Source organism: Peromyscus californicus, unplaced genomic scaffold (genome assembly GCF_007827085.1).
Source record: "Peromyscus californicus insignis strain IS unplaced genomic scaffold, ASM782708v3 Scaffold_13__1_contigs__length_99412109, whole genome shotgun sequence".
Taxonomy (NCBI): Eukaryota; Metazoa; Chordata; class Mammalia; order Rodentia; family Cricetidae; genus Peromyscus; species Peromyscus californicus.
In genome coordinates, this window is record NW_026294424.1 from 85,869,836 (window position 1) to 85,882,748 (window position 12,913).

Consider the following 12,913-nt stretch of genomic DNA (forward strand, 5'->3'; position numbering starts at 1 on the left):
CTCTGCCTCCCGAGTGCTGGGATTAAAGGCGTGCACCACCACTGCCTGGCCGTTTAAAATGTTTTATTGAACATCTTAACATAATATTGCAGGAGTCCAGATCTATTACTTCATTCTCTAATAGGAAGTAGTGATGGTTTCTAACTCTTCCTTTTTTTTTTTTGGACAGGGTCTCACTATGTAGCCCTGTGTATCTTGGAACTGGTTACATAGACCAGGCTGTTTCGTAGTCCATCTTCCTGTGTTTGTTTTGTGTCTTTCTCATTGGATCCGTATTGTTTCCTATTATGCTTGGTGTTTTCTGAATGTATCTCTTTCTTGTACTGTGGGTGGTCAAAGTGCTCTTACATTAGATTTTTAAAAAAGAAAATGGAAAGCTACAGAAACAATCTAGATAATTTACTTAAAAAATAAGAATAAACTATAGAATGCATAAGTTGTCTTATGTCACTTAACTCCGGATTCAAATTTAACAGTGTTTACTCACCACGCTTAGATCAGGTGATCACTTAAGGGCTCTAAGGGGGATGAAATGAAGGGTCTGATGGGTGCTTTATCTTCAGGAATGTTCTATAAGAGACTTTGACTTTCTACCAAGGTGTAACATTCACTTGAAAATCTCTCCAAATAATCAGGGGTCCCACTAAAAAGGGTAATCGATCCTACACCAGTCACAATGTCAAACATTCATTACATCTTTTCTAAAATGAAAATTGGAAGTCCCTTCTATGCTTACTAACCCCTTGGGCTCTTCACTGCCCTCAGAATCAAGTACTGAATTCTGCTTATGGCAATGATTGTTCATAGCCTTAGCCCTGGTTCCATCTCCATCCAAATGTGACTCAACATTTATAGACTATGTAAATATTTATTGATCATTCAACTTTATTGCAATGTTAAGTTCCTTACCAGGGGGAGACGACACTAGCAACATCTCCCCTTCCTCCTAAGGTCCAGAGGCAAAGTGAGACACCCTTCTACCAAAGTTCACTCTGGGAACCAATGAATTTATTGGGCTTCCCTAGACCACAGGTAATGGGTTACTTACTGGAGGGTAGGTGCTCCCTTCCTAGAGGCCACATCGAAAATGGACATCACCCAGCAGGGATGAGGGCCTTCCAATAGACAGATCCCCTCTCTCCTAATCTTTCCAGCCTACACACTCTAGCCCTTCCTGAAGGCCAAGTGCAGTTAAGGCAGAGGTACATAGAAAACATGGCAGTGACTGGCTGGATACTCAGTGAGGCTCAGGAGTAAACAGTCAACAAGCACAGCTGGGACCATCTTTTGCAAACAGGTACAGCTGAAGGCCCCAAGATGGCAGTTGTTTGGCTCAGAGGATGGTCCTGTACATGTACGTTGTGGGCTAGAAGCCAGAAGACAAAGGCGCACTCTTACCTTGAGTTCATGTGTACTATGACCACCTCTCAACTGCCTAGTTCATCTGCAACAATGGCTGGGGTGCCCAGTAAGTCATAGTTCCTGCCTGTTGTCATCCGAAGTTATATACAGCACTAGCCTCCCTTTTTAATCTTAAAAGTTTTCAGTTTGGACAAGAAATTATACATCATCCTTTCATCCACCCGCCCTGCTACCCTCTCTCAACCAAAGCGCAAGAAGGCATTGGATTAGGGTCACAGAGGAAAGGAATTCTTGTTTTTGAGTGCTCTTGCACAGCACCCGCCCACGTGATATCTTAGACCCTGATAGGGTGTGTGTGTTTGGCATAAATGAGGTCCCCATTCTCAAAAGATTTGCTGTCTATAGAATAGTAAGTGATCAAAACAAGTTAGCGCAGGCCTTATGTCCGAGTCCCTCACTCTTCCTCCACCACAACCCGCCACGGGTGGGATTCGCCCCGGAGGCTTCAGGCTCCTCACTCACCTACCAGAGCAGCCCAGCATCAGATCAGCGATGCAGGGCCACTCATTCTCAGCCAAAGGATGGGCAGGGCGTCTGAAGCCTGTGGCCCCACCATGGGTGGGATAGGAGAGGTACTCTTAAGGCCCCCAGAAACTTAGATGTTTGAAGTCTCAGGTCAGACTCTGAGGTGCCCCAGTTCAAACAGGCAGTTTGTTAATAGACCTGGTTCCCCTGAGGGCGCGTTCACATGGGCTGAATACAGCCCTTCAGTGCCTCTTTCCCCGTGCTTCAACCCACCTGGTGTCCTCAACTCACTCAGGCAGCTATCCTCTTGTGGTCCTAGGTCCCGGTGGGAATCTACAGCGCGTGACACCTCTCAGTGTATGTAGCCTATGTCAGATGCATGCACAAGGACCCCACCATTTCGCCTGCCACCCAGACACCAATGCTCCAACATCTGTTGGAAGAATCCTTCCCGATGGTGGAGGAGCTACCCAGTCCCACACGCTGTTGAGTCGCACCCACTTGTCACCCGCTTCGCGCCTTCGCCTTAGCCCCACACCCCGCAGCCAGGATTGAGCATGCACGCCTCCGGCCCCTGGGTCATCTGGTCTGTCTCCGGGGATCTAATGACGTCGGCTGACCTCTGCGCACCAGTGACCTCTCCAGTGATACCGTGGAAAACGCTCTGGAGCAAGCCCACAACGACCTAAATTCTCCAGCGGGCACCGGAGTTTTTCTCCTGTGTCCAGCAGCCGGGGGTTGGGTCGTCCACGGCACCAACTACTACAGCCTCTTCCTCTCCAAAAGCGGTCCCCAGCCCGGCGGCACGCCACAGCGATGGCTTCCAGCAGCTAGCTTAGTCTCCTTTCTGATGGGGAGCCCAGCAGACCAGCAATTCTTTCCTTGTGGGGCACGCTCTGCCCCACCACACCTTCTAAGCGGGTTCCTCCGGGTAGGGCGTGCCACCAGGGCAACTTTCCTCGAGATGCAGCCCCTGCGCCCAGTAGTGCCCTAGCCTGCCTGCCCCACCCCATAGCAGCTCCAGGTGCCGGCTCCGCGCAGCGCGTGGCAGCCCGGGGTTGGGACCTCCGCGCCTAGGCTTTTACGCGGACTCCAGCATGTGTTGCAGCGGGGGGGAGACAGGCAGCGCCCAGGCTCGGGACACCCTAGTGGCACGGAAGAAAGTCACAGGAGGGGAGGTGGCTGATTCTAGAGAGCCTCAATCTACCAGCTGACCAGGCTGATGGTCTGCCCACTGCGTTCGGTCGTTTGGCCGGGGCCGGGGCGCTCCCTGCACCCCCGTCCCGGGGCAGCCAATGGTCGCGTCCAGGCGGGAGGCCATGTTGCTGGAATAAAGCGGGCGGGGCGGCGCGGGCGAGCAGATGCGGCTGGAGGCGCGCGGGAGCCGGGCGCGAGCAGGGCGCAGCCGCGAGGGAGGCGCGGGGGAGGCCAGCGGGAACCGGGGCGCCAGCAGCAGCCTGTGTCGGCGGAGAGCAGTCGGGCGCAACCGGAGCCGCAGTCGCGATGGCGGTGGCTGTGGGGAGACCGAGTGTGAGTGCCGGGGCCTCGCTTCCCCAGCGCGCTGATCCCGGGGCGCCGGGTGGGCTCCGCTTCGGGGCGCGTGCGGGTGGAGACTTGCGGGGACCTTGAGGGGGCTCTGGGTGGTGGCTGCCGGGGCTGTGGGTGTGTGCATGCATTTGGGCGCGCGTCTGGGGCGGAGGGGAGCTTGGGGAGCCGGCAGGCTCAGAGCCTACCTGATGCAACAGTGGATCTCCTTGGCGCGCCCCTATTTCGGGGATGCGGGAGAGAAAAAGGACCCCTCTGCGAGGCGCCCTTTAAAGGGGTAGCTTGAGCCGCTGCTTTCCCCAGCTACCTTCCTCTCCCAGCGCACACCGCTCGGCTGGTGATCGTGGAGGAAGGCGCCGGCTGCGGAGGGTTTCCTCGCGGTTCTCCCGCGCCCCGGGGGCGATCGGGGCATGGGAATTGGGAGCCGAAGCGCTGTGTCACACGGCTGTAGAAGCGGGTCCAAGGGGTGGGATTTCCGCGGTGGCTTACCCCCGGTGTATTGTGAAATTCCGGACACCCTCAGGCGCCCACCCGGGTGACCCGGCCCTGCCCAGGATGTGGACAAAGCCCTAGACACACACACAAAGTTTTCAAAGGGCTCTCTTTCGGGGTGGGTGGATGTACTGAAATACTCTGCGGCTGGCAGGCCGGAGGCGGCGGTACTGAATGCGGGGCTCGAGGAAGAGGAAGGGAGGGTGGGTGCCTGGAGGAGGAGTGCCCCAGCTCCCGAAGGCGGAGGGGATGCTCCTATCCCGACTCTGGGCCGGGGTACACGCCACGGGCCGCGCCTCTTGGAGTATACGACTCTGGGTTTGCGACTCCGGAGCCAGCCAGAGCCAATGGGACTCTGAGGATGTAGTTCAGGGTCTGCTCCCTAGCCTAGGGTGAAAAGGAGGGAAGAGGCGGTGGCGGCGGCCTTTCCTTTTTGTTGAAAGGAGCCAAGCCCAGTGGGAAAGGCGGAGTCCTCTTTTCTCTTTCTCATTTTCTTTGTCGACGATCAAAGCCCCCCCCCCCCCCCCACTTTTGCCTGTGCTGCCTTTGGGGCGCCTCCGGTGGAGTCCATCCCTGGCTAGTACCCCATCTTTTTCATCCCTTTCGAAGTTTGCAGCTAGCTGCAGGTGGTGGCCTGACATTTTGCAGATATAGAGAAAAGTCTTAGGTAGATGCTGAAAGCCGGGGAACTCCGGATACTCAGACTCTTGGCTCTCCCCCACTACGCCCCTCCAGACACCTTCTGCACCCCTGAGGAGTCTCAGCCCAGCAGGAAGTCATGGGGTCACCCTTTGCATCAACCTACCTCGGTTTGGTGGTTCGGATGCTTTTTCTGCTGTTTTGAGGTGCTTTGAAAGACTTTTTCCATGGTGAGAAAATGTGCAGTGGTCATCGCTCAGTCTTCTTGTGAGTTTGTTAGGCCGTCTGAACTCAATTATATGACATAGTCTTAAGAATTTTGTCTGAATTATGCTCTTGTTAATTGGTCCTAGGCTGTCATGACTGAGGGAATTTGCATAGTCTCCGTGCTGATCTCTTTAGAAACCAAGGTTAGATCTTGCCCTCCCCACACTTATTTTCAGGGCGCGGATTCAAAGAACTAAAATAACAATACGTGTTTTAGATGCATTGGCAAGCCTCTGGGAATGCAAGTATCCTGTGTAGGGGTGTCTTTTTCAGCAACACTTATTGTGGGTGCATTCTTGAGGGTTGGGGGAGGTGGAAGAAATAATTTGCTGCACATTTCCAATAAATTAGTAGGTTCATATATGTCAGTTAAATAGGAACAATATGTGGGTTTAAGATTTAGTTGTGTGGCTGTGATCATATCCAACATAGGGTCTGCCGGCCATATGTGAGCTTAATCCTACAGAGTTCTTGTGTAAGACCTTCATTCAGATGATAGAGGAGATTTTTAAAGTTATGTGTATACAGAAAAGAGTGCTTCTTTCTGCATTCAAATTACTTAAAACTTAAAAACAAGACACCCCAGCCCAGCCCCAGTTGTAAGCATGATCAGGCGTGAACTAGGAAGCTGAATAAGGCTTTTAGGAGGCGCCCGAGAATGTGTGGTCACATTTGCATAGGATGGTTGGGCTGTTTACTCTCTGGGATCGCGGATCTTTTAAGTGGGTGGTCTCTCCAGCGAGTGCAGAAGATTCCCCAAGCCCAGCTCCCGAGAATTCTGTGCCGCATCTCTAACGCTGAAATTTTCAACCTCTCCAGTCCCTTTATCTGTCCTGGGGTTTGGACAAAAGAAAGGAAGGGAGAGAGCCACTCCGAAGTAGACTTTCTCATGAATGGAGTTGCCTTAGTTCTTTAGAATTCATTTAAGAAATTTTTAAAAAGAGTTGTTGAGGAAAACATAAATCTTTCTCCTGTCTGTACAAACCACCGTTCCTGTCCAGAGAGAAGAATGACTTTTAGTAAGTTGCTCTCAGTTTTAGACAACTGAGTGTGACATTTGCTGTGGATAACAAATGAGTTTTAATGAACAGAAACGCTTGGATGATAAATGCCTGGGTTTTTGTGATGGTTTTACATTCTGAGTAGTAAATACAGGTCCGTGTGCTTACAGTCTACTTCTGAGCTACCTACCCCGTCGATCAAAAGCTGTGTTTTCTCTATTATGAGATGTATATATTCAGTTACAACTTCTTAAATTTCAAGGCTAAATGCACACATTTCTTAGGTAGAGAGATGTGTTGTTGGTGACCAAGCAGAAGCTGAAGTTTAATGTGATGCTGTTTATTCCATTTTTAATCTGTGTTCATAGCCTGACCGGTTCCGCACGGGCCTCAGGCCGTAGTCCTGAGAAGACCCGAAGCACACGGGCTGTTTCCAGAGTGCGCCTAGTCTAGCAAGAGTGCTTCTCTCCTGTGGATGTGTCTCCGTTTTGGATGGATTAGTATTTTTGCATCCACGTCTCAAAGCAGCTGTTTATTCTGAACAATGCATGGTAATTACGCTGCCTGGGAATCTGGCCTTAGGTAGATGGTGTGTGTGCTCTCTCTTGGGCCATGGTGTCTATGTTATAGTGTCTAGGACCTAGAAAGAACTTTAGGAGTGAATTGATTTAGTTACTTCCCCAGTGCAGAAGTATTTCTTCCTTTTTCTCCTAACTGAAAGTCTTCTCAACTTTTCCGGCGGAAATGGCATATGATATCCTTCAAGAGATCTAATTACCCTTTTGTCCATTCCACTGAATGAAATGGAAAACCAAGTTGCTTGCTTGCCGATTAAATACCACTCTTGAGTACCTGCTTCATGCCAGTCTCTGTCCCTGGAGTTAGGGCTGCAGCTGTGGACAGTAAACTCCCTTCTGCCCCGAAGCAGTTAGTCATTTATGTATTCCTTTTTAAAAGGTTCAAAATCCTCGTGTATTAAAGTGACAGACTTCCGTGGAATTGTAAGCTGGGGAGAAAGGAAGTATGTGCCTGTTGCTGAGGACAGGAATCAGATAGCAGTTTTTGTGAATCACTTTAGTTTTAAAGATACGATGTGTCTTCAAGAGAGGGTCGAGTGTGAGGAAGTGGTGACAACCAAGCATTGTTGTTTTCTTTTGTTCTAAGCTAACATTTCTGTGATTTGAAGATGTGACAGCAGATGGAGGAATCTAGATTGATGTGTGGGGTGAGAGATTAACGGAGCTGAAAAAAGTTCAGGGAAGAGCCAGCTATACAGTGTATGGATTCTGTGACTGGGTGGTATGAAGGTGTCAGATCCCCTGGAAGTGGAGTTACAGACAGTTGTGAGCTGCCACGTGGGTGCTGGGAATTGAACCCCTGGAAGAACAGCCAGTGCTCTTAACCACTGAGCCATCTCTCCAGCCCCTGAAAGGATCTTTACATGACCTTTAGCAGTGTGTCCATACTACAGTGGAAGTCAGAAGGGAACACGCCCACCATTGTCAGGTGACAGCTTTCCATCAGCTTCTGGAGGTTTACCTCCCCAAGCACAGACCATCTTGCTTAACCGGCTAATTAGAAACCAAACGGTGTGCCATGCTGGCCCCGCCTGACCATCTCAACACTTTTACACTGGATGCTTAGTGTTGGGCATGGGCCACCGTGTGTCTCTGTCGGGACAAAAGGGATGAATGATGGGGGGACTCCACGTTGTCACGATTTGGAGTGCCGGCTTTGATCGATGGGCAAAGCACCAAGCATTTTCCCCCATTGAAGATGCCACTTTGGAGCGGGCTTCAGTTTTTTTTTTTTCTTTCTTTATGGGATCTTAATTTGTTTGGGGGAGAGGAGAGGCTGCATTTGCATGTGGATTTTTTTCCCCCCGGTTGGGATTTGTCTTTTGTGGACTTGGCTAACACCTGTCGCAGTTGGGGTCAGCAAAGTGGAGCCATTATTTAAGACTCAGGCAATCTAAAGCTTTTATCCTTTTTCCCAAGGGGACCTACTTTATAATATAACCAATACCCTCCCTGCCTCTTTTAAATCTAGATAGACAGAAAACTTTCTTCCAACTAAACAATACCTCCCCAGACCCACTCAGCGCTGCTGGCAGGCCATCAATGCCGCTTCTGTTGAACATAAAAACAATAAATGGACTAAGGTGACGAGAGGCAGGACTCTGAAAAGGATTTGCTGGGTGACCAGAAGTACAGTTTGCATTGTTTCAGTCCTGGCCTGAGCTAGAAGCCGGGGTGTGCTCCCTGGTGTGACCGAAATCAAATGCTAGCTTGTTTCTGGTGTTAGTGCCAGTGAATGAGAGCACGGGGACACAGGAAGTCATCAGTGCAGACGTTGTCTGTCCACTTGTGGAACTGGCTCCTGTGGGATGGGGTGTGATGTGTTGAGTGGGGGGAGCAGACTCAAAAAGCAGGAAGGAGCCATCCTCCAAGAAGGTAACTTTGGACCCTACGAGTAGGACTTCTGTTCAAAACAAACAAAACTTTGTTGTTTTTCTGCTGTGCAAAAGGAAATTCATATGAAACTTATTTCTCTTGATAATAAGTAGTATCACTTGGGGAGGAATTTATAATTTTCTTAGAAATTGAAAACAGTCATTCTTTTCTGTAATACACTTACTTTATCAGGTGTTGCTCCCTCACTTTTTGTGCGCAAGCGCCGAGATTGTTGAGGTGAATCATCACAGGTAGTCCCCACGTCTCACTGTGAGTTGTGCCTTTAATTGAGGTATTGGCCCACGGGGCTGAGCCTGGCCTGTTAGGGCTGCTGGAACCTGGCCCCTGTCCTGTAACTCCAGTGGCGTGGCTTTCCTGACAGCAGCGCTGAATGAGGAAATCAAGTCCGAGGTGGCCATGGACAGGTGTTGGTAAACTTGTGATAAGTTATAATAACCAGCGTGGATAAGCTGAGAGAAAAGCTCTGGAAGTGAGGGAGAGCCGTTGGAAGAAGTGTAGTGTGGCTCAGCTGTGACATTCAGGGTCGATGGAGAGGGGACTGACGGTTGAGGCAAGAGGTGCAGATGGCGCAGACATTTTTATGTAGACAAGTCTTCACTGTTGGTGTCTCTGAATACTTTATATCCTTTCGTGCCTTGCTCCCTACCTGAACTGTTTCTGACTCTTGGGATTGGTGAAGGGAAGACACTGGAAATCCGCAGACTCCTACTTCTTCAGGGTTGATTTCTGTAGAGGAGGAGTGAGAAAGGATCAGGAGAGGACACACCTTTCACACTGAGCCCTTGGAGGAGAAACCTGAAGACTGGGAACTCTAGCTGCAACTAAGATTATCAGAAAGAGGAATTCCAAAGCCCACTGGATTGTAGGAGAATGGGAATATGTATTAAAAACCAGAGTTTGCTTACGTTTCGAGACCGGTTTCCTTCATCTCGTTTGTGTGTATATTTTTATGCCATATTCATTGGTGAATCTCATTAAGAGTGTCCACTAAATTCATTCTGACCTGATTTGGAAACTTAGAAAAAAGTAGCCATCAAAAATCTTTGTGCATGAGGAACTTGTTCAGAATCTTGGTTTGGTTTTTTGAGACAGGGTCTTACTGTGTATGTCTCACTAGCCTTGAACAAGGTGTGTAACTGCTCAGTAGCACAGGGTGGTCTCAAAATGCATGACCTCCTGCCTCTGCCTCCACGTCCTGGCCTATTACAGTATGTGTCACTATGTCCGACAGCATCTTGATTTTTAAGTTTATTCCATTTAAATTTCTGTTGAAACAATTATGCCACTGTCCTCAAAATATACAATATAGGGCGGCGGTGGCGGCGGCGGCGGCGGCGGCACACGCCTTTAATCCCAGCACTCAGGAGGCAGAGCCAGGTGGAGGCCAGCCTGGTCTAGAGAGCAAGTTCCAGGACAGGCACCAAAACTACACAGAGAAACCCTGTCTCAAAAAACCAAATATATATATACATATATATATATGTATATATATGTAATATAATATACATAGTGTGTATGATATACAAGTGAGAAGTAAGGTACACAGGAACGTGAGGCGTGAGCCATCACACTCCTAGTTTGAGGCAGCCCCTTGGTAGGTAAAGCTTTGGGACAATGACGGTTATTTTTTCTATTGCTGTGGATAAGAAGTAATTGAAGGGAGAAAGGATTTCTTTATTGCTCATGGTTTGAGGGCATATAGACCATCCTGTTGCAGAAGGAATGGCGGTGGCCAGCTCCATGGCTTCGAGAAGTTCACTTCATGGAGGATCAGGAACCAGAGAGTCTGAGCCTGGAAGTGAAGCTAGGCTGTAACCCTCAAGGCCACTCCCTCCAGCTAGGCCCCACCTCCCAAAGCTTATACAACCTCCCAAAATAGTGCTTTTAGACCAATATGCACACAGGCCTACCATCTGTCTCCATTAGGTTAAAGCTTTGTGTTGAGATAATAAATTGACTAAGGTTTGGTGGCTTACATAGCAAAGACTTATTTCTTACTGAAGGTTCTTACCAGTTCCATCTTTGAGGGCTGGTCTGTTTTGACTCCAGCACCCAACCCAGGCTTGCATTTCTGGTGGCAGAGGAGAAAGACATGCTGGATCCTGAGCTGACTTTGATGGGTCACTTTCCCTTGAATTTCATTGACTGTAGTGAATGATCATCCCAAACTCATCAGGATGAGGATGGATAATAGTCTGGTAAAGAGTAGCCCTGTAAGTTACTTGGTCAAGCTTGCGAGCCATGGATGGAAGGTTGATCCTCCAGGGAGAAGCAGCTAATATTTTGAATGACAAATTGACCATATTGCCCTATACACTGAATCTTCAGTGGAGCCAATATTAGGGGTGTGTGTGTGTGTGTGTGTGTGTGTGTGTGTGTGTGTGCGCGTGTGTGTGTGTGAGAGAGAGAGAGAGAGAGAGAGAGAGAGAGAGAGAGAGAGAGAGAGATTGATTTACTTAGCAAAGTTTCATTTCTCCTTCAAGAGTCTTGAATTGAAATCCAGGTCCTTTAAAAAAAAAAAAGGTCTTTAGCGATCTTCCTCTCACTCTCTCAGGCCTCTTCTGATCACAGCTGGTTGTGGTGGCCTGATGGCAGAGCAGTAAGAAACGATAAAGAAAGAGGAACAGCTGAGTGACTTGAGGGCACAGAGTGACCCATGCTGAGCGTCCAGTGGCATCATCGCCAAGTGATGTGGTGACCTTCCTAAAGACCTTCTGTCCTGCTCGCTGGCGGCCCCAGCTTGGGGCTTTACTCTATGGGAAATGGCTGCGAGGCCATTAGGATTTCCAGCTGCTCGATAGACTCATTTCCCTTGGGAGGCTTCCAGAGCAGACCTTTCCCAGCCAGCCTGCCCTAAATGCAGATGTCTCACTTCCTTTCCTTGTTCTCCTTCTGCTGAGAGGCAGCCTCTGAGCATTTTCAGGGAAGACTGCAGGCTCTGAAACCAGGATGCTCCAGCAGGGTTTGCCAAGCTCTGTGCCCTTAGGCAGGTAACTTATCTCCTTTGTAGAATAATAACAGTCCTTTCCTTGAAGAGTTACAGATTAGATGATTTAGCTCACTCAGCCATGCTTACTGCGATGCCCTGGTGGTCTACAGTGAAACCAGTTGGTGGCGGGGAGGAGGAAGTGAATGCTGAGGTGGTAACAGCTTTGTGTGAGGGCTAGGTTCAGTAAACTTGAGACTGCTACCCCGCTCACATTCCCGCTTCCTCGGAAACCCCCATTGTGTATGGGCTTTGGCCACTTTCTGTCTTTGAATTTCCACATGTCGGCATCCCACTTAGAGTTCTCCGGAGTCTGTCATGGTGTCTGTGTGTGTACTCCTAGATTTCTTTATCTTTTTTTTTTTTAAAAAAAGATACGAATAGTTGGACATGGTAGTGTATCTATAATCCTAGCTCTCTGGAAAATGAGGCAGGGGAATTATTGTGAGTTAGAGGCTAGCCTGAGCTACAGAATGAGACCATCCCCCCCCCCCCAAAAAAAATCTCATAAACAAATGAATAAATAAATCTGTAAATAACAAGGGATTATCAAATATTGATCTGAATGGTAAGAAGCAAACAGACCCCCATCACATTGGCAGTGTGTTTGATCAGCTCTTGGACATGGTCATGTAGTCTTAGTCTGGATGTCAGACTTGAGGGAAGGGTCTCTGTTGTGTACCTGCCTTCCCTAGAATAAACACTGGCTGAAGAAGTGAAAACTCATTCTCCAAGTGTGTGGTCCCAGACTGGCATTGAACCCGTGTGTGGAGTCTACCTCTACACAGCTTGCCTTTTTCTGTTGCTGGGTGAACCTCCAGTAGGTGTAGACTCTAGCTGCGTTGATGACCCAGGCTTAGCTTTTCTGACCTCTGCATATCTGGATGTGCAAAGAACTACCATCCCAAAGGGAATCATCACGGAAGGTGGTGGTTTGAGACTTTCACTTGGATCAGTAAATTGGGCAGTTCTGAGGTACAGGATACCTACTTTCTGAGGTTTCCATAATGAGCCTCAGTCTGTAGGGGTGATTGGCTTCCCAATCACTGTCCACCAGCTTCTCCTCCTTCTCTCTGTCACTTTCCAGTCTGTACTCTGGTTCCACCTCATCACACCAAATAGTTGCATCATGTAAGACTTTGTCTCAAGTCCTTGCATTTAAGGAAACCTGGATGATATCACGTTGTTTCTTGTTTGGAGGCACTTTGACCTCATACAGTAAAGGAATCTGAGTGTTTTATAGCAGCAGGCTACCCAGGTTGTTCAAACAATGCTCAAGTGCTGAGTGGTGGCACACACCTTTAATCCCAGCACTTGGGAGGCAGAGGCAGGCAGGGCTCTGTGAGTTGGAGCCCAGCCTGATCTACAGAGCGAGTTCCAGGACAGCCAGGACTGTTTGTTACATGGAGAAACCCTGTCTTGAAAAACCAACAAACAAAATGCTCAAGCAAATTGACCATTGACTAGGTTTTTACCACCATTTCGTGGAGGGCGGACATCAAACTTTGTGAAAACTAGCCTTTGGAAAGACGTGAGTGTATACCGAGAGTTCTCTATAATTTCCATGTGTAGATCTTTGGAATGGACCTCTCATGTTCTCAGGTTAGATGCGCTTGCTTTAG

The 12,913-nt window shown here is 48.9% G+C and overlaps 1 protein-coding gene across 10 annotated transcripts in view; it reads left to right on the forward strand.

Moving 5' to 3' along the window:
- Positions 1-3,265: 3,265 nt before the first annotated feature.
- Positions 3,266-12,913, forward strand: part of Septin11 (septin 11) — an 89,243-nt gene continuing 79,595 nt past the window's right edge. For 6 of the 10 annotated variants that reach the window (XM_052735392.1, XM_052735391.1, XM_052735394.1 and 3 more), the window contains exon 1: positions 3,267-3,417. In XM_052735392.1, the coding sequence (XP_052591352.1) occupies positions 3,391-3,417 (27 nt within the window). In that variant the 5' untranslated portion in view covers positions 3,267-3,390. Of the gene's footprint in view, positions 3,418-12,913 lie in introns of all 10 variants that reach the window. The other 4 variants (XR_008217541.1, XR_008217542.1, XM_052735397.1 and 1 more) reach the window with 1 other exon arrangement.